This window comes from Phoca vitulina, unplaced genomic scaffold (genome assembly GCF_004348235.1).
Source record: "Phoca vitulina isolate PV1807 unplaced genomic scaffold, GSC_HSeal_1.0 scaffold28, whole genome shotgun sequence".
In the NCBI taxonomy this organism is placed as follows: Eukaryota; Metazoa; Chordata; class Mammalia; order Carnivora; family Phocidae; genus Phoca; species Phoca vitulina.
Window position 1 is genome coordinate 10,893,282 of NW_022589731.1, and position 26,596 is coordinate 10,919,877.

General features: G+C 47.5%; 1 protein-coding gene across 3 annotated transcripts in view; it reads left to right on the forward strand.

Annotated features, from left to right (window-relative positions):
- Positions 1–3,040: 3,040 nt before the first annotated feature.
- CASP7 (caspase 7) overlaps positions 3,041–26,596 on the forward strand; it is a 29,162-nt gene continuing 5,606 nt past the window's right edge. The window contains exons 1-2 of one of the 3 annotated variants that reach the window (XM_032423420.1): positions 3,041–3,249; positions 9,555–9,664. In XM_032423420.1, coding sequence (XP_032279311.1) covers positions 9,555–9,664 — 110 coding nt within the window. In that variant the 5' untranslated portion in view covers positions 3,041–3,249. The other 2 variants (XM_032423421.1, XM_032423419.1) reach the window with 2 other exon arrangements.

The following is a 26,596-nucleotide window of genomic DNA, read 5'->3' on the forward strand; positions in this document are numbered from 1 at the left end:
CATCCCGCTCACATCTGGTAGAGCCCTCCCCCTTGCCACGGTGACTACCTCAGGCCATCCAAGCCTTAGCCGCGGAGCACATAACACTCCTGTGGCCTTCGGGATTGGTTCACACCATGTGTCTTAGCCTGGGTTCCCCAGAAAACAGAACATGAGGCAAAGGCTTATGTTCAAGGACTTTATTGAGCATTGTACACCCAGAGAGCAGAAGTGAGGAGGCAGGAAAGGGAGGGGTGACAGTCGATATGAAGGTTCATTTCACGAGGTACCTGCAAAAACTTAAGTTTATTTGGCGGGTGCATTGGACTGCTTGATCTCCATCTTCCAAGAGGCTGTATAAACAGCTGCTACTCGGGAACATCTGCTACAGGAAGGAAGGGGGAAGAATGGATCTGTGGCCCTGTCTCCCTTTGGTGAAAGTCTGGCCCCATTGGGTGTTAACTCCCCTACACATCTATGCTGTGGGTATGCCCATGGCATCCCACAGCATCTTATGCCTCAACAGCAACAGGGGGAAAGGCAAGGGCAACAGAAGGCCAAAGGCACTGTTGGTCGTGCCCCCCATGAAGATGGCAAGCCCACACGGAGCCTGCTGCCCCTGCTGAGCCTGGGCCGGCACAAGCAGGCAGAGGTCCTGAGACAGGCGAGGCTGTGTGGACCTAAAGTGGCTCCTGAGACGTGTCTGATAGGCTGTCCAATCAGCAGAGCGTCCAGGACTTGGGCTTGGTTGTCACGAGCCAGAGCCAGACGGTGGAGAGTCTTGGTCCTTGATTTGGATGCTTCTGCCAACACTGCCCCACGTTTCTTCGGCTTTTTTTTTTTTTTTTTAAGTCTTGACTCATAGAGAGATTGTGATCAGTGAAAAACCCTACATTTTGTTTCACGTTAATGGCTATCATGTTCAGTGTGTGGGGTAATTGATTTTCTTTTTGAACTTAAAGATAGCACTGACTTATCTCTTCCATTTCCTCCTGTTGATGGTGGCCCCGTTGCTTCAGCCGGTCAAGATCCTTTGGTACCTTGGTTCTGTCATCCAGAATATGAGGTAATTCTTCCTAGCTCTGAGTCATTTCCAGTGCCCTCCAGGGCCGCGGATGTGAAATGGCATTGAAATTGCACAGATGACAAATTCAGACGGAGGAGAAAGCTCCCTACCCTTTGCTCTGTCACTGTCACTTTGCTTAGACTGGAGCTGTTCCTCCCATGCTGAAGGTGTGTGTCTACCTTAGTTTATGTTCTCCCAAAAGCAGAGCTTGAGGTGAGGATTTGGATGCACATAGTTTATTTGGGGAGTGCTTCCACAAGGCAGGAGTGAGGGTTTGAGTGAGCCAGTAAAGTCGAATGTATTATTCTGAGCTAATTACCACAGTGGGCGGCCTCTAACAACACATAACATAACCTAACATGCCACTACCCCTACCTAGAGCTGAGATACAGAGCCCCCACCTCTCCCCACCCCAGGGCTGAGATCCAAACCTTGTTGGAGAGAGTATGTCTGTGGCTCACTAGATGGCAGAGAAGTCACTGTGGTGCCATGCTGGTGGAACTTGCTAGAAATCTGTCCTCTAGAACTTTCTGGAAGTCTACCCTCTGGGTGCTAGAGAGAGCTGTTCATAGGAGTATCTCAGTGGAAGAATTCTGCTATAAAACCATCTGAAGGAGTGCCAGTGTTGCTGGGTTTTGCTGGTTACCGTGCACAGCAGTAGCTGGACACTGGAGAAGCCTCTCTAAGAGCCTGATTCTCCAGGAAAGGACAGGAAGGAAAATTCCTTTTTTTTTTTTAAGGCAACCTGATCCTGGTTCTGCCACTAGCAAGTTGTGATATGGGCCACTTCTTTGAGCCTCAGATTCTTTATCTATAAAATGAGCAGAGGGATTAGCTGTTAAGGCCCCTTCCAAAATCTAACATTGTGTTTCACTGTATTTCACGAGTAACCTGCAAAAACTTAAATTTATAAATCAGTAACTAATTTTCTTTACTGATAGGGAGTTTTCATTTCTTAAATGATTCACAATGGAATTCCTTTAAAAAGCAAATTATCTTAGCGTCTACTGGACTTAGTTAGCACCGACATTTCAGAAACACGAATGCTAGATAAAGAGTAACGCAGCCTGTCTTAGCCTGTGTGGGCTGCTCTAACAAAATACTAGGGACCATGTAGCTTATGAACACCAGGAACTTATTTCTCACCGTTCTGGAGGCTAAAGGTCCAAGATTAGGGTGCCAGCATAAGGAGATTCTGGTAAGAGTCCTTGGGGATGAAAACAGCAACTTCTGCCTATGTCCTCATAGCGTGGAAGGAACTAGAAAGCTCTGTCCAGACTTTTTTAAAAAATAAGGGCACTAATCCCACTCACCAGGGCCCCACCCTCATGATTTAAGCATTTCCTAAAAGCCTCAACTCCTAATGCCATCACATTGAGCATTAAGTTTCAACATATTAATGGGGGGGGGGGCAGTGGACACAAACTTTTAACCTATTGCATGGCCACATTGGAAATAGTGTAACTGTTTAAAATATTGAGGAATTCAAGATTTTTGCTGAAGTTAATAAATTATAATTATGCCCTGACCCTTACCTGGGGCCAGTCTTCCTTAAACCGAAAGTGTCCTTACCTGGCAAGATTCTAGAGACAATACGAAGTCTGAGGCCCAGGCTAAAGCAAGCAAACACAAAGACAAGCTGCGGTTCTTGCCTCACCTCACGCCATGAAGGTTTCCTTTCATTCAAGGTGTTGAAAGTTCTTTAAAAGCAATTATTTCTGGCATCGATAAAAGTGTAATTTCTTCTCAGATAGCCACACCGCTGCGAGACCGAGTTAATTAGTTGCTGTCCCGAGGAGCCTTGCAGAGAAAGGCCTTGGAGGCGCCGGCTGGAGGCCCAGGGGTGAAGAAAGGCGAAAGGGTGAGTGGTGCGCACGTGTGCGTGCGGGCGTGCGTGCACGTATGCGGGGGTGTAGGGGTAGGAGTGAGGTGGGCCGCGGGAAGTGCAGGGTCCCTCGCTCCTTAGACTAAGTCACGACCACATGCCCAGCGGCTGACACTTGGGGGCGCTCAAAAATATAGCGGGACCGATTCTGGCGCTTCCTCCAGACAACTTCGCCGACTTGCGAGGCGGGAACTCGCCTAAGAGAGAGAGGAGTTCGGGGTCCTACCGTCCACGCGCAAATCGAGGCGCCCCCAAGAGTGGACACCGGAAGCCCACCGGCGACCCCCCGGCTGGCCCCAGAAGCCCGGCCGCGGAGAAGGTAATTCCAGCTCCTGCGGGCGCCGAGCACCTCCCTCCCCAGGGTTGGGGCGCCAACAGCACAGATTGGGGTCTGGGGCCTGACTGGGGAAAAGCCCTCCGGCCGTGGGGCTGGGTCCCCGACACAGGTGCGGAAGCCCGAGTGGAGGTGCATACGGGGGCCAGCAGCGCCGGGAGAGAAGGAGGGGCGCCCCTGGCGAGCGCCGGGTCGTCGAGCGCCGAGAGGTCCGCGGAGCGCGCTCTTCCGCGTGCGCGGCTGGGGCTGTGCGCGCGGCCGGTTTGCAGAGCGCGCTCCCGGGTCACTTAGAGTGCTGCTGGGGATGCAGAAGGTGCTCTCCCGGGCACGGTGAGCGCGGCGTCGGGGTCGTAGAGCTGTCGGCAAACTTTACCCGGCGCGCTCTCCGGGTGCGCGGCCAACTTTGCCGGGGCGCCTTCCCCCGGGCGACGCTCGCGGACCACGGTGCAGACCCGGCGACCAGTTCTGCAGGGGGCGCCCTCCCGGGACGGTGCGCGCGTTGCAGCGGGTCGTTGGGCTCGCGAGCCACTCCGGGGAGCGCACCAGCGCGAGCGGGAGGCGGCGCCCGCAGCCCGGGCCGGCCCCGGGAGACTGCTCCGCGCGACTCCGCCTCCTGCCGCGCCGGGCCTTCTAGTTTCGCTTTCGTTGGGGCGGCCCCAGACCCTCGCCGCGGAGGGACCGAGACTGACGCCAGCTCTGGCCGCCTGGCCGCCCGGTCGCCGAGGACACGGTAACTTCGGCCCCTGCCTCCGCTAGCGCCCGTCCGGGCCCGGCCGCGCGCGCTCCTTCCCTCCCTCCGCCCGCGGCCTCCCGCCCACCCAGCCCGGCCCCCGTCTCGCGCAGCCCGGCGCCCCTCCCACCCCCCGGCCGGCTCTCCGCCTCTCTCCCTCTTCCCCGCCCGGGCTGGCCTGCTCTGAAACTTTGGGGAGAGGGCCCGGCACCGCTTGCTTGGCTCAGCTCATTCTCCTTCCCTGCTGGCCGCGGATTTGGAAGAGGGGGCGTGGATTGAGGCCGGAGGGAGGGGATCGTGATCTCGCCGGGCTGACAGCGAGCGCTCGGGTGTCAGACAGCCCTGGGCGCGGATGTCCGCGCCCGGCTGTCAGCTGTGGGCCTCGGTCCTCCCTGTGCCTGTCTGTTAAATGGGAACGGAGGCGACGGCGGGCCGAGGGTCGCTGCGAGAATGGAAGGAGGTGACTGGTGCATACAGCAGTGCCTCCGTTTGGGCTCAGTGTGCCGGAGCCAACTGTCATCCTGGCTGGGGCTCTTGAAGATTCCTGGAGGAAGTGAAAAAAGGCAGGACCACAGGCGACCTTGCAACCTTTCACCGTTGTATTCAAGTTTGTCATTTATGGGGCAGTAAAATTACTTGTGCGTTATTCTGTGTGGGTCACTCCCAGGCCTCTGCTCTGGTGGACTACGTGGCCCTGTACTTTGTTTACTTACAGGCTGTTTCCTCCTTCAGGGGCTCCTGACCTTCAGCCTCCATAGGCAGCCCTCACCTGGGTTCATAATTCACCTCTGCTTCCTGTTAGTTGTGTGGCCCTGGGCAGATTCCTTAAATTCTCTGAAGAAACCAAAGTTTCTTCTGCAATATGGGGTGAAGGCTCCAGCCTCCTAGCAGTGCTGTGAGCCCCTGGGGATGGGGGGGTGGGGGTGGGGGGCGGGGGGGAGACTCGAGTGCCAGGAGAGCCCTTTCTCCAAGTGCCAAAGGTGAAAGGTGGAGGTCCTCTATCCAGGGCTGCTGGAGGGCTGCTTCTCTTTGAGCCTTTAGGGAGATTGTCTTCACTGGGGCATGTTATGTTAGGTTGTGTTATGTCACTTTTCAGAGGAAGCAGCTACAATGAGTCCATCCTCTCACCCATGAGGGGAAAAAAAAAACAGTTCAGGATATAGCTGGGAAGTGATTTCCTACCAGAAGTGTGTACCAGTCGCCTATTAAAATGTGTTTAGAAATAATCACTAGAGGAATTTTTTTTCATTCTCCACAAAAGCTGCTTAAGATATGGATGTGATTTTAAAATATGGGTGAAGGTTGACAGCTGAGTGTTTTTTAGTCTTGACATCTGCCAACAGTGGTGATAATGAGGAATATTTATTGAACATCTAGAATGTGCTACACTGTGCTTAGCACTTTATGCACATTTTTCCATTCATCCTCAGCCAGCCTGTGACTGAGGCATCGTTCTCTTCCCATTTCACAGATGAGGAAGCTGAGGCTCAAAGAGATTGAGCACTTTGTTCAAGGCCCCATGGCTAATAGATGGAGGAGCCAGTTTAACCCCTGATCTGCTCTTCCCATGACTGGGCTCTCAACTTGGTTGTGTTGTCTCACCTTTATCAACAATTTATTCAGGGCACTGAATGATTTAAACATTTTAAGTACGTTTTAGTTAAAATGTTTATAAAGAAATATTTATTGGGGCACTTGAGTGGCTCAGTCTGTTAAGCATCCGACTCTTGATTTCGGCTCGGATCGTGATCTCAGGATGGAGCCCCTGCTTGAGCCTCAGTGCTGGGCGTGGAGTCTGCTTAAGACTCTCCTCCCTCTGCCAGTTCCCCCTTCCCTCTCTTAAAAAAAAAATATATATATATATATATATATATATATATATATATATATATATTGAGTGCCCACTGTGTACTGGGCACTTTTCTATGACTAGAACAAAAAAAGGATGATTAAGATACACTCTCAGCCTGCAGATAGGGTCCTCATGGACACTAGTGACAATAAGAATGACAATAGCTAACGTAGAACGCTTACCTAGAGCTCCTGGCAGTGCTCATGCTTTCTGTGCATCACATACTGATTCACTTAAAGAGAAGATAGACACGTTTAACGGAAGACAGATGTGCCATTGGATGAGCGGTAGCCCTTGTGTGACTGACGGCTCTTGGCAACCTGAGCCCTACAAAGGGGACAAACACCAGAGAACAACAGTAGGCCTGCCCTTGCCAGGCACAGCAGAGGTGAGATCGGCCTGGATTTTCTTGGTGGGATCTGAGGATGAGTGGAAATACGGGGTCAACACCAAGTCTTGGCTTGACTGAAATGATGTGGCCAAGATTAGGCACCCCGCTGGGTCAGCACCCTTGTTCTGGGTGAACTTGATTTTGCCCAGAAATCAAGCCCAGCCTCCTAGGAGTCAGAAAGTCACTGAATGTTTTGCTGTTCCCACTGTCTAGGAAGTGGGGACACAGAAGACCCTTGTGGCCTAGTGTTTGGAAGGAAAGCTCTGGAAAGCCTCCCACCACTAAACCATAGAAATAAGCCTGAATTTTATGTCTCCAAGTCCAAAGTCCCCTCCACGTGGCTGGGAAGGACAAGGAGTTTCAGCTGCACCCCTGCTGTGATGGAACATGTGTGCAGCTCCCCTCTGCTTGCAGAACCCCATCCCCACCCTCTTGGCTTCCCCTTCTCAGACCTTAGGTCAGATATCTCCTCCCCTGAGAACCTTCCCTAATTCCTCCGAGGCTCAGTCGGGTCCCCTGGCGTGGCCACAGATTGTGGGTCCTCGTGGTGCTCACCACAGTGGCAGCTCAACATTTGTGCCATCCTTTTCTCAAAGCCTGTCCCCTATCAAGGCAGCACCAGGTCAGCGTGCTCCCAGCTGTGTCCCAGGCTTCTAGCACCCAGCCTGATGTGTCAGACCCCCAGTAAATATTCACTGAATGGAAGAAGAGGAATCGCCAAAACTCTTCTCAGCACTGCCCCCCAGCATCAGAAACAATGTCTGGCTTTCTCAGGAGCTGTTTTCCTTAGGGTTGTCCTTTTTTAAAAAAAATTGGTCGCCTTGTTTTATCATTGTATGTCCTAGACTCAGCCTTGAAGACTTAGCATTAGCAAAAGGCCCGAGGCTTAAATACCACATGTCAAAGGTAGCGTCCTCTTCTGATGGATTTTGTCTGACTTTACCTTGCTAATTTTGAAAATATTTCTGTGCTTAGCTAACAACAATCCCCATGGAAAAGTAACTAAATCTATATAAAGGAGATGAAATAAAAACTACTGAGTATTTCTGCATGCCTGGGTTTATGCTTCTCTGATCTGGAGATGGGGTTATCTCTGTTTTCAAGAAATATTTTGCACTCTAATCTGAAAAATCTAACTGCCACCAACTGGACACCACCCTTGTTGGGTGTTGAGAAACAAGATGACCACCTGGCTTCTCACAGTCATTGTAGAGAGCTGGTGGGGGAACCCTCCCTCCCTCCCTCTCGGTTCTCTCCTCACTGTCCAGTTCACCCCTAAGGGAAGCTGCAGGGTGACGTGATAATGCCACTCAGAATTCAAGGCCTCCAGGTCAGCACTTTGCCGTCTTGGACGCCTCCCCTCAAGCTGGATTCCTTCTCCTCCCCACCTCCAAAAGTCCTTACTTGTGCTCTGGGGCACAAAGTGTTCTGTATGCCTTATTTTCCGACTGAGTTTAAACATCCCTGGGTGAGCCTAACAGGAATGAGGACCTGCGCCTGTCCACCGTGGCCCACTCTGTGATCGATCGGAGACTGGGAGCAGCAGAAATTGGACTCTGGAGGGGTTTTCCATTGTTACTGAAAGCCAAGCCCTTCACCAGGAAGGAAACAGGACTTGATTTAGGAAAAACAGCTTTAGTATAGGCTCTGCTTCCAACCAGCTGCATCACCTTTAGCTGATTCTTTTCCCTTGGGCCATTGGTTTCTTCCAGCTTTCCATTCAATTAATATTTACTCAGTAAGCACCTTTTGTGTGTTGGGTGCTTCTGCCATGATGAACTTGGAACTGTTGTGTTTGAGCTAAACAATAAGCAGAATGAAAATAAAAGGCAAAGAGAATGGGGGTGGGGGGAGCTGATGAGATAGGTGTAATCAAAGTGGACTTCCCTGTGGACGTGCCATTTAAGCTGAATTCTGAAGACTGATTCTCAGCAAACTGGGCAGAGATGTCATGTCCAGCAAATGTGTGGGTGGTGACTTCCAGAAAGAGAACTATGAACCCTGACAGAACCTGAAATGATCATAATATGCTTAAGGACACTGAGAGGCTACATGGTGTGATGGTAAAGGGCGGGAAGTGCTCTGGGGTGCATACTGCTAGCTTCAGATCCAAGTCCTACTACTTACTAGTTATGTAGCCTGGAACAAGCTATATAACTTTTTCTAGCCTCACTTACCTCATCTCAAAAAGCAGTGATCATAGGGGTGGTCTAACAGCATTATTGAGAGCATTAAATAAGGTAATGCTTACAAAACAATTAGCATGTAAATAATAATTCAGTTTCTATTCTTTTTTTAAGATTTTATTTATTTATTTATTTGATAGAGAACAAGCAGGGGGGAGGGGCAGAGGGAAAAGCAGACTTGCCACCAAGTTACTAGGGAGCCCTATGCGGAGCTTGATCCCAGGACCCCCAGATCATCATGACCAGAGCCGAAGGCAGACGCTCAACCGACTGAGCCACCAGGTGCCCCGGTCTATTCTATTCTTACTGTTATTTTTTCTTCTTTAAAGTAGAGGGAGTAGTAGATTAGTAGGAGATCCTACATTTTTGGAAAGGGCCAGGTAGTAAATATTCTAGGCTTTTCAGGCCACATGGTCTGTGTCACAATTGCTCAACTCTGGTTGTGGCAGGAAAGCAGCCATAGACAATATGTAAACAGATGGGTAACTCTGCATTCCAATAAAACTTTATTTGCAAGAACAGGTGGTGGGCCATAGTTTGCAGACTCCATTACTAGATAACAAAGGGTCTTAAAATCCAAGGAGATGGGTTTAGATTTGAACTTTTTTTAGATCATAGGGATCTCTTGAAGATTCTTGAGTAGGAAAATAATTTGATGGAAATCTATCTTGGTAAATAAAAGAATATGATACAGACAGCTTTATACCCCAGGTTGCTGTTGTGTTTGAACTAGGTTTGAGTGATGCCAGGAAAAGGATGAGCACTTTATAACCTGTCAGGAATGTAGGGAGAGTTTCTTGTCACTATAAACCTTGACCAACCTCCCACAGCTTCTCAGACACAGGGAACCTTTAACAAAACCATGGATGCAGGATGCGAAGCTCCCTGAGGGCATGGATTTTGTTTCCTTTGCTGCTGTCTCCTCCATCTTTAGAACACTGCCGGAAATAAAGTTGGTGCTCAAGCATTTGAATGACTTGTTGGTGCAATAGCCCTGGAGCCTAAACATGCAAGACTGCTCCCCTGCAGGCTTAATTAAAAACTGTATTACTAGTGAGTGCTGCTTAAAGATATCCTGAGGCTAGTGATGCCACTAAATACCAAAGGTCTGGTTGGTTTTTCTCCTTCCAGATGGCAGATGATCAAGGCTGTGGTGCGGAGCAAGCAGCTGGGGATGCAGGCAGCCCAGATGCAGTCGATGCTAAGCCAGACCGGTCCTTCTTTGTCCCATCACTCTTCAGGTAAGTTTCCTTCCTTGCCCTGGGCCTCTTCAGCCCACCGTGCCCCTGCCATCGCAGGAGAGGGACATTTCTGGGCAGGAGGTCTGTGCTGTGCGTGGAAGATTTGCACAGAATCCTGGCAGCTGTCTGTGACAACACTAGGATTCCCGTGTGCACTCCCTGTCTCTGGGGGCAAGCCCAAAGCCGGGGGCGGGGGGTGATGGAGGGGTCGGTCTCCTGCTCCGTGGCTTGGTTTGCAGCTGGCCTCCTTTGAGGCAGAGTATATAGGCTGCTGCTGCCAGTTGGGACCAGGTTTGGCTGAAAGGCAGAATCCAGGGACACGGGACAGGAGGTTTTAGGGTAGCACCCCATTGAGGGAAGCATCCTGTCTAGTGATTCTCATCTTGTCTTTTCTTGAGTTCACTTCTAAAATTCTAAATTTTGCATTTAATAATAATAATAGCTTCATTTATTACATTCTTGTATGCCAGCTCAGTGTTGCATGTAGCTCTCATAATCTCAGGAGATAGTTCTATTGTTATCGTCACTTAATAGGTAGGGAAACTGAGGCACAAAGTGGTTTACTAGCTTGCCTCTCTGATGACAGTTTGTAAATGGTGGAACTGAGATTAGAATGTACACAGTACCAGCACCACTCAACAGTTCTCCTGTGCTCTCCATTTAAAAGTGGGGCTGCAAGGACATGGAGGAGCCCCTTACCTCCCTTCAACCTTGGTCATGGAATGGCAGGCAGTAGGGCTTCCTGGCAAGAAGCTGGAGTGCTTTGTGGGTCAGAAACATCCTACTGTTTGGTATCTCCTAAGCCAAGCCCCACCTGGGAGGGACAGTGACAGAGATAAAAGTTGAGGTTAGGGAGTGCTCCCAAGCAGTGCTCAGGAGGGGAAGAGTGGGTGATGGGGGGATAGCCTGGCTCCCTGCAACATCCCAGAGAGACCCTGGGATCATACCATCCCACACAAGACGAAAAAGTGGGGAGACCCCCAACATCCTGGACCCGAATTCCATTGGCCTTGGTGGCCATTTAGGGTCAAGAATACCCGAGGAAATGATCAGAACATACAGCTCCAACCCCTGAGAACTTCTAAAAGCCATCAGATCAGTCGATCCAAGCTAAACCCCTCCCCAGTGCAAGCCCCTTAGAACAGTGGCCATAAAATGTTTCGCTCACATAGCTGCAAAGTGATCTTGTAAAACTACACGTGCACTCATACATTTTAAGGTGACACAGAAATTTCTTGTCAGATAGTTGCAAAGGATGTGAGAATATTTCAGTTTTCCCAATGCTTTGAGTCTTTGGGTAAAGCGGGTTACCTATTGTGACAGAGAAAAGAGGAACTGTGTAATGGCCATTTCACAAGTCTTTATAAAAACGTTTTGGTGTACTTCCCAGAAATTATGAAAACCAATGGTGTGTTGTTAACTATTGACATTTAAAAATCACTTGTTTATATGTATGCAGTGGAATCTAAAGCCACAGGAGTTTGTTTTTTAAGATTTTATTTATTTGAGAGAGAGAGAATGTGAGTGGGGGGTCTGGACAGAAGGAAAGGGAGAAGCAGGCTCCCCGCGGAGCAGGGAGCCCAATGCAGGACTCGATCCCAGGACCCTGAGATCATGACCTGAGCTGAAGGCAGACGCCTAACCGTCTGAGCAGCCCAGGCGCCCCGCCGCAGCCACAGGAGTTTTATAACCACATTTCTCCATTAAAAATGGACACAAGCAAGCTGTCTTTAATAGCTAGAATTTTTGTTGTTTCTTTTTTCCTTGAACTCTTGTTTTTCCATTTATTTCCCCCCACAGTATTTTATTCTGCTATAATGGGTTTAGTTACTTGAAATCTTTTATTGATCACCTCATTGTGCATCTCTGTAACATATAGGTGTGCATGTATACGTTTGCATAAATTTTGAGGTCTTTTTCCAGGTATCATGAGTATTAAAAGAAATTTCTCCTACATTGAGTTACTAAAAATTTCTCCTAGACTAAGTTTATGTCCCGGCTATTATTAATTCACAGTAGGTCCAAACAAATGTTGATAAATCGTCAGTGCTATTAAATTGTTATTCACCAAAATAATTATGAAATAAAAATTGCATTTAAATTCCAACTTATAATGGGAAAGCAGGCTTTTAAAAAGCTAGTTTACAAATAAATGGACAAATAATAGTCACTGCTAGAATAAGAAAGTTCAGTATCACCTCTTTTGCCTATTTGTCATTTTTAGAGGTAGAAGTGCTGAGAAACCATGAATAACTACATGGGACGGCAGCAGTTTTGTTATAATAATGCCACTTAATTCTTTGAATTCCTTCTAAGTTCTGTGCCAAAAACTGACAAATCAATTAGGTCCTTCTGCAATTGTATTGAGAATGATTAGAAATTACCTGACTTACAAAACGAATTGTTATTCAGCCCTTAGAAACATTTATTTTTTTTCCTTCCTGGGAAGTACACTCAAAAGGCTTTATCAAAACTTCTCCCAAAACCGTACATTAAACCTGTTCCTCTTTACCTAGAGGCAACTTATGTAACCCAAAATATTCCCGACAGAGATAAGATAATTAAAATAGCAATGTTAAACATTTGTCAGTATCCTTTTTTCCCCCTTTTTTGGTAAAATGCTTATTTTAAACTATCTGCTTTTTAAAATATTTCATTGTTAAGACCTTAGAGCTGCAAATGTAGCTCTTCACTTATGTAAAATGTCTGTTCTGTATTCCAGTTGACAAAGCCAGTCCTTCTTGTTAAACCAATCAGCCTCACCAGATTTGCTTTCAACCAGTGAAGGTCTGATACCATTTTCAGTTCAGCAAATGTGTTATTAGGCATCCCTACGACAACCGTCTTGTTTCTAATTCTTGGAGGATGGTGGATGGATGGATGGATGGATGGAGGGAGGTAGGGTGGGGAGAGAGGGAAGGAAGGAGAAAGGAAAGGGCACAAAGAAAGCCCAGTGCTGTGTTTACGTACCTGAATCAGTGTTTATTTGCTTTGCTGTCACAGAACTCTAGCTTAAAAGTAATAGTCTTTGGAAATAATCAGGGGGTAAAAAAGGCAGTCATATAAAAGCCACATCACTCCCATTCCATTCTACTACATATATTTTTTTATTAGTATATTTTTAAACATATAATTGAATTTGGAACAGCCCAGTGTGGCCCCAAACAGCCCCATTTCTAATGCCATCCTTCACCCTTATTAGACTCTTATATAAATAGGAAGCCCATCGTGGTGCCTCATTCAAGGAGACCCACAGATACTGATATTTGAATTGTCTGTTTGTTAGAGGATGTGGAGGTTTTAGGATGGATGAGATTCTGCTTTTTTTTCCATGTAGTGGGAGACAGGAAACTGAGGAAGGGGAGGCAGCATCTCAGGCCGACCAGTTTTAGGAAAAATATGTATAGAAATTGAGGATCTGATCATTCATTTCCTTAAAGCTGCCTGTGTCTGCACCCCTTGGAAGGTTTTTGAGTGCCCTGTTTGAAGACCTCTGCCTTATGGATGCATCATTTTGCAAAAATAGGTATGGTCTGTGATGTGGGGTTTTTTTACCCCCTTACGTCCTTTGGAAAGGTCAATAAGCCCTCATAGTCTTCTGTATTCTAGTGCACTGTACTTTTTTGTTAATAGCATGGCTGACATTGACCTCAAGCTTCATGTTATCAAAATAAACTAATTATCCTTGCAAAATACTTGAATTATATTCCATTTTCCAACTAAATATTTGAATTAAATTAAACGGGCAGGGGCCAGATTTTAGAAGGGCTTGTCTGTAAGTCATGTTAAGGATTTAGAAACTGTTGATTTTAGTTGTATGGATTATAAGAAATGACTGTTGAATTATTAAACAATACTTTGCTACAGTAAATGGCAATTTAATGTCTTATTCTTCCAGGTTATGAATTGTTAGTTGCTTATTTTCTCTGCCTTCGCTGGGCATCAGACTCGAATCCTGTATTTGTGATGCACAGGCCACCTACCAAGGAGGCAGTCAACTCAAATAAACTTCTACCAGATTTTGTGATGTACCCTTAAAATTTAGGTTTTTCCTTTCATTTTTATTTACTTAAGTAAGATGGAAGGTTCTTTCATGTGGTTTTAAAATTAACCATGTCTGGGGTGCCTGGGTGGCTCAGTCGGCTAAGTGTCTGCCTTCGGCTCAGGTCATGATCCCTGGGTCCTGGGAGGGAGCCCTGCCTGCTTCTCCTTCTCCCTCCACCCCTCCCCCCTCTCATGCTCTCTGTCTCTCTGTCTCTCGAATAAATAAGTAAAATCTTTAAATAAATAAATAAAATGTCAGGTGCCATTTTGGGTCACTAATTCATTATTTCAGTCATTCATTAAATATCTGTGGAGCAACAGTGAGAAGTTAAGCCCCTTGTACCAAGTCCCATAGTTGATTAGTGAATCTGAACCTGCATTCGCCTGCCTCTCACACCGAGCTCTCAATGAGGACTCTCAGCTGCTGCCTTAATGTGCCAGGCTCTGTGTTTGGCCCAGAGCTGCAGCTGGAAACAAGGTCAACAAGATCCACATGACCCCAGCCCCAGACCCTCACATTCCTGCAGTGAAGGCAGGCATGCAACAGGTAACTGAGGTGGGGCAGAGCAGGGTGCTGGGGGAATAAGATTGAAAAGGGGACCCGGACTGGTCTTGGGTGAAGGAAGCTCCACCCCCCCGGAGATGTGATGTGTGCTGAGACTTGATGGGGGGAGGAGGATGGCGAAGGCGGGTGGGTGTGTGAGATCAGGGTGATATATGCTGGCAGGAATGTGGGATGTGGAAGGTACCCCAGAAGAGGAGACAGGAGAAATGGGCAAAGGCCAGATTTTAGAAGGACTCGTCTGTAAGTCACATTAAAGATTTGGAATCGATCCTAAGAACAAGGAAGTCACCAGAGTTTAAGAAGTAGAGTGACTTAGGGGCGCCTGGCTCAGTGGGTTAAGCAATGGGCTCTTGGTTTTGGCTCAGGTCGTATCTCAGAGTCCTGAGTTCAAGCCCCATGTTAGGCTCTGCACTCAGCGTGGAGTCCGCTTGAGATTCTCTCTCTCCCTCTCCTTCTGCCCCGCCCCCCCCGCCCCCGTGCTCTGTCTCTCTCTCTCTTGAATAAATCTTAAAAAAAAAAAGTAGAGTGAATTGATCAACTATACCTACCAAATAAAAAAAAAAAAAAGAGCTGCAGTGCGGGGCAGGCCCTGAAGAGGGGGCTGTTGCAGTTCTCCTGGCCAGATGCCCCTGAAATGCTGCAGGTGGAGCGGAGCTGCTGGACCCCAGAGGTGGCAAGAGGTAGAAGCAACGGGACTCTGTGACCAAAAGGAAGAAGGGCCGAAGAGGGGAGAGACGCTGAGGAAAGTGGCACCTGAACTCCATGGAAGATGGGAGTCATCTGGTGACCCCTGAGTCCTCTGGCTAGAGAAAGGGGTGATGAAATCCCTATTTCTATTGTCATAATGACAGAAGGGCACCAGCGTTTTGCCACCTTTCATAGCTTCCTGAACATTCCTGCTGCCTTGGCTTTGCTGCGCAAGAGTGCATGACAAATTTGGGTGATGGGGCGAGACTCCACAAACAGTGTGATTTGCTGCAAAGAGTGGGTGTCCACGGTCACACCTGGCCCGTTGACAGGGTCGATGCCCATGCCTTCAGCTCTGTGTCTTGAGATTCTAGAAGGGATTGTTTATTCTGCTGAATTTAACTCATGGGGGTGACCTGAATACGGCAGAGCAAATCTGGGAGGTGCGGCAGCCCCTCCCGTGGTCCCCTCTGCGGAGTGTGGGACCTGAAGTATCCCACATGTCAGGTGTGTGGGTGCATCGCGGGCTACTTCGGGTGCTCCACACCCCTGATGGCAGGCACCCTACACAGCCTGTCCCGTCCCCAGCTCCCTTCTCCAAGGAGGAGAAGGTAAGGCAGTGGGGGGGACAGTGGTGCCCCCTGCCAGTTTCTAATTGACAACACCCGCCTTCCCCTGGGGACCTCAAGGATTCTGGGAAACAAGAAAGACGTCTCCTCCCCACCACCACCCCCCCACCAGCCTGGGAGGACTCACTGGCCCCAGGTAGTTCCAAATTCTCAGACTTATCTTGGCTTTGTCGCCTCTGTGTCACTAGATGGCATCACAACATCGTTTTATTTCCAACCCGTTGGGCCCTGAGTAAACCTGGCTGTTCTTTAACTTACTTTAAAAAAAAAAAAACAGAATTTTATTAAAATGTTTTCTAATACCCTGATTATTGAAGAACATTTGGAAAACACAGGAAACTACAAAGGAAAAATATTCAAGATATTAATTTAAAATGCATAAAAGTGTCGGGACTTGTAAACAGAAGACTTAGAAGAAATCAGTATGTGCACCGTCGGCATTCGTTATGAACCACAGTTTATGGAACAAGTTCTAGAATCATCTGTGCACGTGAAGAGGGCTTCCTCTTGAAGTAAAGGTAACCTTAGCACCTGGCACGAGGTACCTGCCATCCAAGGTCACAGCCTGGTCCCTGCCCTGGATGTGAACTCTGGTCCTTATTAAATGTCTAGGCATGGCTACGGAAATGACTGCAAAGAGCTCATTGCTGAATTGTAGTGTACCGGGAACTGTGGGAGGCAGGGGCAGGGGAGGAGGCGGAAGGAGGAGAAGAGAGAGCCAGAGGAGTTGGAGGTGGAGTTACGAGGGGACAGGAAGAGCCTGCCTGCCAGGGCCAAGCTACAGTGAAAGTGATGATCAGGCCGGGTCTCGAAGTGCAGGGTTTTGGAACGGGGGTGGAGGCCCATGGACAGGGTGAGTTTGGTCCTGGTGGCACCACTGAGATCCACCGTAGGTACAAGGCCGGGCCTCATCCAGCAGCCTCCTGCATGTCCTCCCTTGGGCACACTTGAGCTGTGAAATCAGAGGCGCCTTTCTCGGTCCTGCTCAAGGTCCCTGTTAAAGGAAATAAAAAGGCAAAGTAGCAAACAGATTTCACACACTCAGATTTCCCTGGGACCTTGGTGGAACCTTTTGCCTCCCTGCAGAGGGGGGGTGTTTATCCTTCCATTTCCCAAGCGAAGAGGGCAGGAGAAAAGCCTCATTTTCAAAACTTGATAAACTCCCAGCTTTTGAGGCACTCGTTCAGAGCCCATGGGCTTTCTGCTCCGTGTCATCTCTGTGCTCCGGACTCTTTGCTCCTCGAGTGTATTTATTGAAGGCCACTGGCTTCTGATTCTTTCTCCTCCGTTGCTACTCGGGTTTCTCCACCAGCTAAGTGTTATATGTAAACAGATCCCCATAAAAATATGTGTTCTTTGTATAATTATAAGAAAGACCCAGGCAGCCTGTCTTTTCATTTGGTGGGGAGGGTGTTTCAGAAGCAATGCTTTGGAATTAGAGAAAAGGACAAAGAGAGCAGACCTTCAGCTCATTCCAAAGAATATGTTCCAAATTAAACAAAAGCTCTTTGATCACACCCATTGATTCAAAGAGCCAGGACCCCCCAAGAGAAAAGGAATGTTAAAATAAAATCCAGGGAGTTGACTTTTCCATAAAGGAAGTCTTTGAATTCAGGCTATAGAATACCGGATGCTTGTCTCCCAAATTTGTAAACAGTACTCAAGGTTCAGTGTTGTATTTGAGGCGGACTTCCCAGGTTCTGGTCCTGGCCTCCCAGTCACTCGTTGAGGGACTAGCAAGTCCTTTGACTTGTTTGAGCCTCAGTTTTCTCCTCTGCATAATAGGGGTATGAATACCTGTCCATGGAATTGTTTGTGAGACTTGAATAAAATAACTGTCAGCTTGCTGAATAGCCTGATGAGGAAGAAACTGTTACATCCTTCCTGAGGGGGAGGAAATCCTCCTACTGTAATGTTAAAACTGGAAGATTCCTGAAAACGTGATATGTCCCAATTTCTTCCTCTAACGGTCGAGGAAAGTTAAGACCAGAGAGGTAAAGTGCTTTCTTTACCCATAGTCACCCAGCAAGACCGGGCCCGAGACCCAGGTCTACCTTGGGGTCCAGGACTCCACCCCTTATATCAAGTGCCGGTCCCAACTACAGTGGCATGGAGCCTTTCAACCACATTAATCCACCAGCAGAGCAGTTTTTCTCTCCTACCCAAGTGGGTCAGCAGATTTAATTCTTCATTGAAATTGCTCCCTTTCTGCTTCACTTCACCTGAGGGATGGACAGTGTTCCAGCAGGGCTGGCGATGGGCTTTCTGATAGAGAGCCAAGGGCCCATTACAGGAGCGGAGAGCCACACCTCTAAAACATGGTCACAGGATCTAGACACTTTGAAGCTCCGCACATGCAGAATTCCTCCAGTTATTTTAGGTTATTGCTCTCCTAGAAGGGAAAAAGTGAGCTGGAAGGTTAAAAGAAAAAAAAAATGAAGAAGGCAGTAAATGATCAGGTTTTCATAGTAATAAAAATGTTAAAACACTATTCTAGGGGCGCCTGGGTGGCTCAGTCGGTTAAGCATCTGCCTTCGGCTCAGGTCATGGTCCCAGGCTCCTGGGATCAAGTCCCGCATCAGGCTCCTTGCTCAGCAGAGAACCTGCTTCTCCCTCTGCCTGCCACTCCCCCTGCTTGTGCTCTCTCTCTCTCAGAGTCTCTGACAAATAAATAAAAAAAATTTTTAAAAATAAAATCTTAAAAAATCACTATTCTAGAACTAAGTCTAGTTATAGAGAAGTACTGTGAGGAGCGCCTAGGTGGCTCAGTCGGTTAAGCGTCAGACTCTTGGTTTACACTCAGGTCATGATCTCGGTCCTGAGATCGAGCCCCGCATCAGGCTCCACACTCAGCAGGCAATCTGCTTGAGATTCTCTGTCTCCCTCTGCCTCTGCTCCTCCCCCCCATCTAATATAAATAAAATCTTTAAAAAAAGAGAGAGAATGAAAAGTACTATGAAACTAAGGCCTGTTGTTTCTCTGGGGCACACGCGACCACAAGTGAGATGCACAGTGTGGCCTTGCATGTTCAAACCCCGAGCTTGCTGGGGCTCAGGGTGTTCGGCCTGACACGCTTCTGTTATGAAGAGTCTACCGTTCCTCTGAAGGTGGAAAAGATACTTGCAGTGAGTGTGTCAGAATGCGGGCTGAGTCCTCTTGGCCATTCTAAGTTCTGGAGCCTGCAGCCATAATACAGACATCAGTTTTAGGCTATTGAAAGGGAATTCTGTCCTTGATTTACCCCTGGCTGATTTTTTTAGTCTTTTATCAATTTTTTTTTTTTTTTTTAGACCGAGAGTGTGTGCATAAGCAGGGGGCGGAGGGGCAAATTTAGAGGGAGAGAAACCTGAAGCAGGCTCCACACCGAGTGCAGAGCCCAACGTGGGGCTCCATCCCACCACCCTGAGATCATGAGCTGAAGTCAGGGGTCAGCCGCTTAACCGCCAGAGCCACCCAGGCACCCCTTCTATCAATTTTTATCGTCGGAGGTCTATCTCTCTGTTCCGTTGTGTAGGGGGGAGGAGAGAAACGTGCATGTGGATAAGCTTGGGGGAAGGACTTTTTCTCCCTAGCCTATTTTAAACCAACTTCGTTTCCCAAAGTAGGTGTATGCTTGCAAATTTGAGTTTCAGAAAATAATGTACAGAGACAGTTTTCCCTTTGTCCACAGACCTGGGGACGGCAAATGGTTCGGTGTGCCCAGGGGTCATGGTGTCAGCCCCACGCCTTCTGCTGGCCGTGACCTTGAACCAGGAAATTGAGAAAAGCATCCTTGAACCATTTGCTTACTAAGTGTTTCATTTTTATGTGTTCACATTTTCCTCCTTGCGTTTGGAGGGTGAGGTGGGAAGGGGTAGGAGCTCCTGGATCACTCATTTGATTCAAGACCATTGAAAAAGGTTTATCTGCCTCATCTGAAAATTAAAGTATTTGGTCTGCCTCTGTAGTCTTTTATTTGTATTACTACCTTGAATACCTTTATAAGGAGAAAAATAACCTAGAGAATGTGAGCTCTGATCCACCACAAAGTCACCTCCTATTTTTGTTCATTGACTTACCTATAATTTTACATATTTTGCCATTTCTGTGTGTGCTGTTCTGCCACCTTTTGTAGGCTGGCACTTTGGTGGGTCACCCCCATCTGCATGCTCATCACTTTAAATAGCTGTGTGGTATTTTATTCTACTGACACTCAGTCTCTTGCTTAGCCACCCCCCTGTTTCCATGTTTTCACTCTTAAAAATGGTGCTGCTGGCTGCATCTTTGTGGATGTTTGGGGTTTTTTCCCCCCCTTTGGATCCCATGCTCCTAGAAAGTCACTTTTTCTCTAGGGAGCTGTCCCGGGGTGGGGAGGATGCAGCAGTGTGGAGCCTGGGCATTTCTGCTGGTCAGCAGAGAAGGGGGAGGCCAGTGTGACTTTCCCAGCCCCAGTGTGAATGGTCCTATGGAAAACTCCAGCGTGCAGTTCACTGCTGATTCAGTCACGGGCCTTCAGGGCCGGGCGGGCTCTGCCAGTCTGCTGTCCCCTGCTGAGCCCCGAGCATGTTGAGTTTTTATTATTACAGAGAAGAAGGAAACTCGCTGCCAGTAGTTGCCGGGCGAAGCCTAGTTCTGATGCACAGGGGGGTGCTTTCAGATGGAGACACGAGGTACCACCTTGACTCTTTCCTTTCCTCTCTGCCTCGCTCTGTGCCTTGGTATGTCAGGACCGTCGGGGATACCCGCCGCCGTTCAAAATGTTGAAACCATGAATGAATCACCCCAAAAATATTTAGACAAAGCAGCTACGAAAACCAGAGCTGTAGTTCCGAATGAAACAGCCCTGGGGAAATGTGTGCCTGGTGGTGTGTTTACTTTCCTGCTGATGAATGTCTGCAAACAGATAGAGCTTCTGGGGATCCTATTCATGGAGACGCTTTAGAAAATAAACAGTAGCAGGTTTGCATGTTTCTATCCCCTTCCAAATATAGAAAGGTATAATTCACATCTCAAGCAGTCTAGGGGATCTGTAAGAGGATAAAAACCTGTATTTATCCACTCTGGTGATGGGGAAAATTATACTCACACCCAGAGTGAATTGTAAAAATTCATTGTGCATTTTCTGAGGTTTTTTACTTCTTCATAAAGGAGACAGAGTATTTTTATCCTGTAATGTTTTCTGGTATGAGTTGCTCTAGGCTCTTCAAGGACGTCTTTTTATATAAATAACCATCGGAGCTTGGTTGTAATTTTTTGCCCCCTGACTTTGTTGAAATGACTGAGTTGGCCTCACACTGTGGAATTTGATGTTCCCCCAAAATGGGTCTCTAACCTAAGAAGTTAGGATCATCTAGTTTCTTCTTGATAATCAATGCTGTCATGATCTGTGTTCCTAGAAGAGATTTGAGCTTATCTGAATATGTCTGGGAACAGAAGATAACGGTCCTTGCTCATACTGGTGAGGAAAGGCAACACGGAGAAACAAGAGAGATAAGGTTAGGAAGCATTGTAGTAAATTAACCTCCCGTTGCATTTTAGTGCACACTTATGAACACTTACTAAGTCGTTCTGCCAGGCTGTCCTGGTTAGTGCAATCTTGCTTATCTGGCCCGAAGAACAGTGATTTCTTGGCCAGATTTATTTTTTAAAATCTGTAGCCAATTGTGAAACACAGAATCTTTTAAGAGGATTTGGAACTTTTTAATTCACTGTTCTGGTTTATCATGAGCCTCGTACTTAATAGCACATTTCAAAACAAGAATCCTGAGAAGAAGAATTTCTTCTCAGCATAGTAATCTTGGCCAAAGTCTTCAGAAAGTGAAAAAGGTCAAGATAAAAGCTGGGTTTATCAGCAGGGAATTAGCAGAGGCAGAGGAGAAGGGGTGGAGTGGGGGGGGGGGAGCAGGTAGAACGGGAAATACTAGAATCTGACTTAAAAAAAAATACCATGGCCAGCTTTTATTTGCTGTGTCTTCCCATGCCTCTCATCTATACTTTGCAGAATAAATGGGATAATGGTTATGAACAAACTTCGTAAAACATAAAACACTACACAAACATTAACAATACTTGTTGCCAGTGACGTAGGGAGATAGGAAGTTGTTCCTCCACCATTTGCATGGTTCGTCAGATTCAGGAGAAAGGCCGGCTTCCGTTGATCTAGTCCTGAAAGAAGCTCTGTGCGCCCCCCTCCCTTTTGGGGTCGCACTGTGCCATAGCCATGCACACGTGCTCCCGGATCTTCTGCAGAAAAGTCCTATGAACTTAGGACAAGGAGAATGGCCACTTTTAGAAGCTCTTATCTCTGGGGGAGGATCACCAGCTGAAGAAATGTCTAATCTGGATCTCTGAAAGCTTCTTAGTACCCCTCGTTCCCCAGCCCTGGGGGAACCTGCCGTGTGATTGGACTGTTGGCATCTTTCTGCAGTGGCTAATTAATGAGCACAATCTCTTTGGAGCCCATGAAGCTCTTGCCCCTGTCCAGTAGCAGTTGTTTATCTGAGGATCGGCTTGGCTCTGGCAATTGGTTTCCAAACAGACAGTAACTTTTTATGAGCTGCTGGTGCTGGGATTGCTAAGCTTCCCCCCCCTGACTCAGTTACTGCACCACCAAGACCGTGCAGGGGACTCTCCAAACACTGCAAACGAGGCACAAGAGGAGTGACATTTCCCGGAAGCATTTCGGTTGCGGTGTTAAAGTAATTGCAGCCTCCAGTTCTGTTTGCCTGGCACCCCTAGGAGACCTTGCAGGTTTCTCAGTAAGTTGTAAATTACACACACGACCCCACAGACAGTCTCACTGCTGCCGAGGGGCACCTTCCACAGGCCGCACATCCCAAGGTGTATCTGGTTCGACCTTCTGGCCACAACCAAGGGTCCCAAAGGCTGCGCTCCTGTGGAAAGTGGTGTTTGACAGGAGAGGGCGAGCTGGCTCTTCTGCCCTGCATGGGGCTCAGCAGTGGAAGGTTAGAGTCAAGACGGCCCATGCAGGGGCACCTGGGTGGCTCTGTCGGTTAAGCATCTACCTTCGGCTCACATCATGATCTCAGGGTCCTGGGATCGAGCCCCACATCAGGCTCCACATTGGGCTCCCTGCTCAGTGGGAAGTCTGCTTCTCCTTCTCCCTCTGCCCTTGCCCTCCCCCGCTGCTAATGCTTGCTTGCTCTCTCTCTCTCTCTCTTTCTCAAATAAATAAAATCTTTAAAAAAAAAAAAAAAGAGGGCCCAAGCGGTGGGAGGACAGGCTAGTGCTGAGGCCCTGACACATCAGAGGGTGTGAGCGTCTCCAGGAAAACACCGAGGCCTGGCTCTGAATCTCTAAGTCTAGGGCAAGGCCCTGGAATCTGGATTTTCACAGAGGCAAGAAATGCTGGCATAGGGGACTTGGTGTCAGACCTGTGAGTGGGTCTGGGCTCTCACCCCTGTCTGGCTTTGTGTTCTCGGACAAGCTAATGTCATCTTTTCCTATGAGATGGGGCCAGTGCCCTAGAGAGTTGTTGTAAAGACCTTATGGGGCCATGTGTACAAAGCAGTGAGTGTTCCAAAATGGTACTTACTATGACTGTATTTATTAATGCCGTTGTTGTTGACACAAAGAGGAGGAAGAAGCTCAAAAGACTAGGGAATCAAGTCACATGTGAAATCACAGTGAAACACAGAATCATGGGTTCTCTCAGGAACCCTTTCAACGAGTAGCACAAAAAAGTATGGCTCCAGTAATCTTCAAAATAGGCCAGATAATGAAATCCATTTGCAGCAGGTGATTTTTAACTACTAAATAATTTGTATTTTAATCTTTTGAATAACTTATTCACATGTACTAAAAAAGAGATACAGTCACATTCTTCCTCCTTCCTGCTGTCCTAGCCCCTGACCCCCTATCACACAGGTGACCACTCATCATGATATGCAACAAATACCATTAGTAATAACATTTATGTACTATCGACTGCAGGCCACACACTGTTCTAAATGCTTTGTGAATATCAACTTGTTCACAAGCTGTGAAGCAGATGGTGTAATTTTGTCCTTTTTACAAAGGAGGAAGCAAAGCATAGAGAGGTTAAGTAACTTGCCTGTGATCACTCAGCTATGTGGTGGGGCCAGGTTTCAAAGACCAGCAGTCCAGCCCTGGAATTAATGGGTTTATCCATTATGTCACCCTTCAAGAGTCTTTATGCAAATACAAGGAAACATAAAGATACAGTATTTTCCCCTCATTTTTTCCCAAAGGGTAGTATACTGTTCTCATTGTCCTGCCCCCTCTGTTTTCTTTCATGCTTAACCTACTTACTGGAAATCATCCCACATCAGGACACAGAAAACTTCCTCATGCTTTCTTGCAGTACTATGTTATTCGGACTAAAGACCCTCCCCTTCATGGTTCAACCAGGAAGCAGGAACTGGATCTTTGTACCTGTCCTGCAGGTCCTGATTGGAGTGGCCAACTGGACAAATTCCTGCCAGCCAGGTCTTTTCATTGAGGCATGCTATTAAGGTTGACGATTGGAGGGGCGCCTGGGTGGCTCGGTCGTTAAGCATCTGCCTTTGGCTCAGGTCATGATCCCAGGGTCCTGGGATCGAGCCCCGCATCAGGCTCCCTGCTCAGCGGAGAGCCTCCTTCTCCCTCTCCCACTCCCCCTGCTTGTGTTCCCTCTCTCGCTGTGTCTCTCTCTGTCAAGTAAATAAAATATTAAAAAAAGAAGAAGGTTGATGATTGGAAGAGCAGCAGGGGAAAAGGGAAGAAGACTCGCCAGTCTACCAGCGTTTGCAGATAGCATTAGGTGTCATGCACAAGAGAAATACTTAAGCAAGACCCCTGCCCCGTGTGCAGAAGCAGCTGCTAGCAGCTACCCTGAAACGCTCTGCCTCTCGGAACTCATTCCTCTTCCCAATGTGAGGTTCTCCTACTATCTCTGCGGCAGACTTGCAGCCGGAATTAGCAAAGTGGAAGTGAAGGCACTGCTCTCAGTGGGGTCTTGAAGGAAAAGTGGAACAGAAAGGGCGCTAATCCCCAGGACAGGGTGCTCAGAAGCCTCACAGCTAGTAGGGGGCAGACTCGGATCCCTTGGACTCGGATTCTAGCAGAACGTATCTATTAATTGTCGTGGACTTCGGTTCCTCTTTTTTTTTTCCTGGTGCTTTCTGCATCTTGATAATCATTTCTTCCTTTTGTTTGTCTCTCCAGTTACATGCTTTAGCCTGATCACAGGGGTTACTTACCCAGAGTTAAGCTACAGACGGAGTTTTCCCAAGGCTGGTGCCTCTTAGGAAGATGAAGTCAGTGGGATGGAATGGACCGCTCTCTAATACGCATCTGCGATCTGGGAAGACCTGGGTTTAGCAAAAAGCTCTTTTGGTTAGAAGGAAAAACAAATATTGACTGACTTAAATCCAGAAAGAGGAAGCAGATATTTTATATCATTTTGAAAATGAGAGTTCAAGTTAGCGGCAGGCTAGGTAAGGGAATTCCCTCCCTTTTGAAATATTTGCCAGGAATAAGAATCACATTTCATATTCAACTTTAAGGTACTTTTTGTAACCATGGAAAGTATTTTCTTTAAAGGGTGTATATCTTTGTTCCCCTTTTGTATTCCTTTAAAAAAAAAAAGTTTACTTTTCAAATCTATTCTAATAGAAGTGGAGTCCTTTTTTTTTTTTTTCATGTAACTTATAACCAAGCCAGTGTTTCTTATAAAAGATGCTCCCCAGTTTTGTTTTGCTCATCATTGTGGATGGGCTAGTGGCAGCTTTAAAATATCACGGTTGCTGCTGTTGGACAGTTTGTTTCAGAATAACTCATATTGCAGAAGGTAGAAGTAGAGTTTCATCTCTTAAAGACCTCCAGCCTGTTAGACTTAATACAAGTCTTATTAGGGTCTTGGAGTGGCCTTCCATTAGCTAAAGACCTGTCCAGAGGCAATGAGAAAATGCAGGGAGAATTTTAACGAGGTCCTGGTCCCTCGTAAGCCCTGACCAATGTTAGTTGTTATTATAACCTATAAAATGCGTATAACAGAGCCACTTCCATCTCTTTCGGAGGCACGGATTGAAGATTTTGTGTGCATGTGAAAGACCACCTGCAGATAATTTTCCACATGCACAGAGGACACCTTCGGGATGGGTCGTTGTCAGGAAATTCAAAAGTAAATCCTACTCCCCCCATGCACAGCATGTCCTTGAACACTACAGAAGCTTGCTTTGTTGATATTCGTCTCCACTGAGCTTTTCTGGAGGCCCAGGAGAGGGAGAGGAGTATTTACTGCCCACGAAATCGGCCACGTCATTCTGTGACGGTCACAGAAGGCTCTGTCTTCCAGGAGAGGGGGTCAGGGCTCTGTGAAGGGTCCCGCGGGCAGATGCCTGAGTCCCAGCCCAGTGCTCGTTTGTGCTGCCTCCTTGGGGAAAGAAGCATGGAGAAAAGCTGGCATCGCACCTGTAGACCAGACGGAAAATGTAGGGAGGAAGAGTCTGGAGAAGGTGGAGGCTATTTCTCTTTTAAAAATCAGATGATGGGCGCCTGGGTGGCTCAGATGGTTAAGTGTCTGCCTTCGGCTCGGGTTATGATCCCAGGGTCCTGGGATCGAGCCCTACATCGTGCTCCCTGCTCAGCGGGAAGCCTGCTTCTCCCTCTCCCTCTGCCTGCTGTTCCCCCCGCTTGTGTTCTCTGGCTCTCTCTGTCAAATAAATAAATAAAATCTTAAAAAAAAAAAAAAAGGATTCTCTCCTTCTTCCTTGGCCCCTAAACGCTCATGTGCTGTCTCTCAAAAAAAAAAAAAAAAAAAAAAAATGCAGGGTGCCTGGGTGGCTAAGTCGTTAAGCGTCTGCCTTCGGCTCAGGTCATGATCCCAGTGTCCTGGGATCGAGTCCCGCATCAGGCTCCCTGCTCTGCGGGAAGCCTGCTTCTCCCTCTCCCCTCCGCCTGCTTGTGTTCCCTCTCTCACTCTGTCTCTCTCTGTCAAATAAATAAATAAAATCTTTAAAAAAAATGCATCTATATTCATAAGGGATATTGATCTGTAGTTTATAA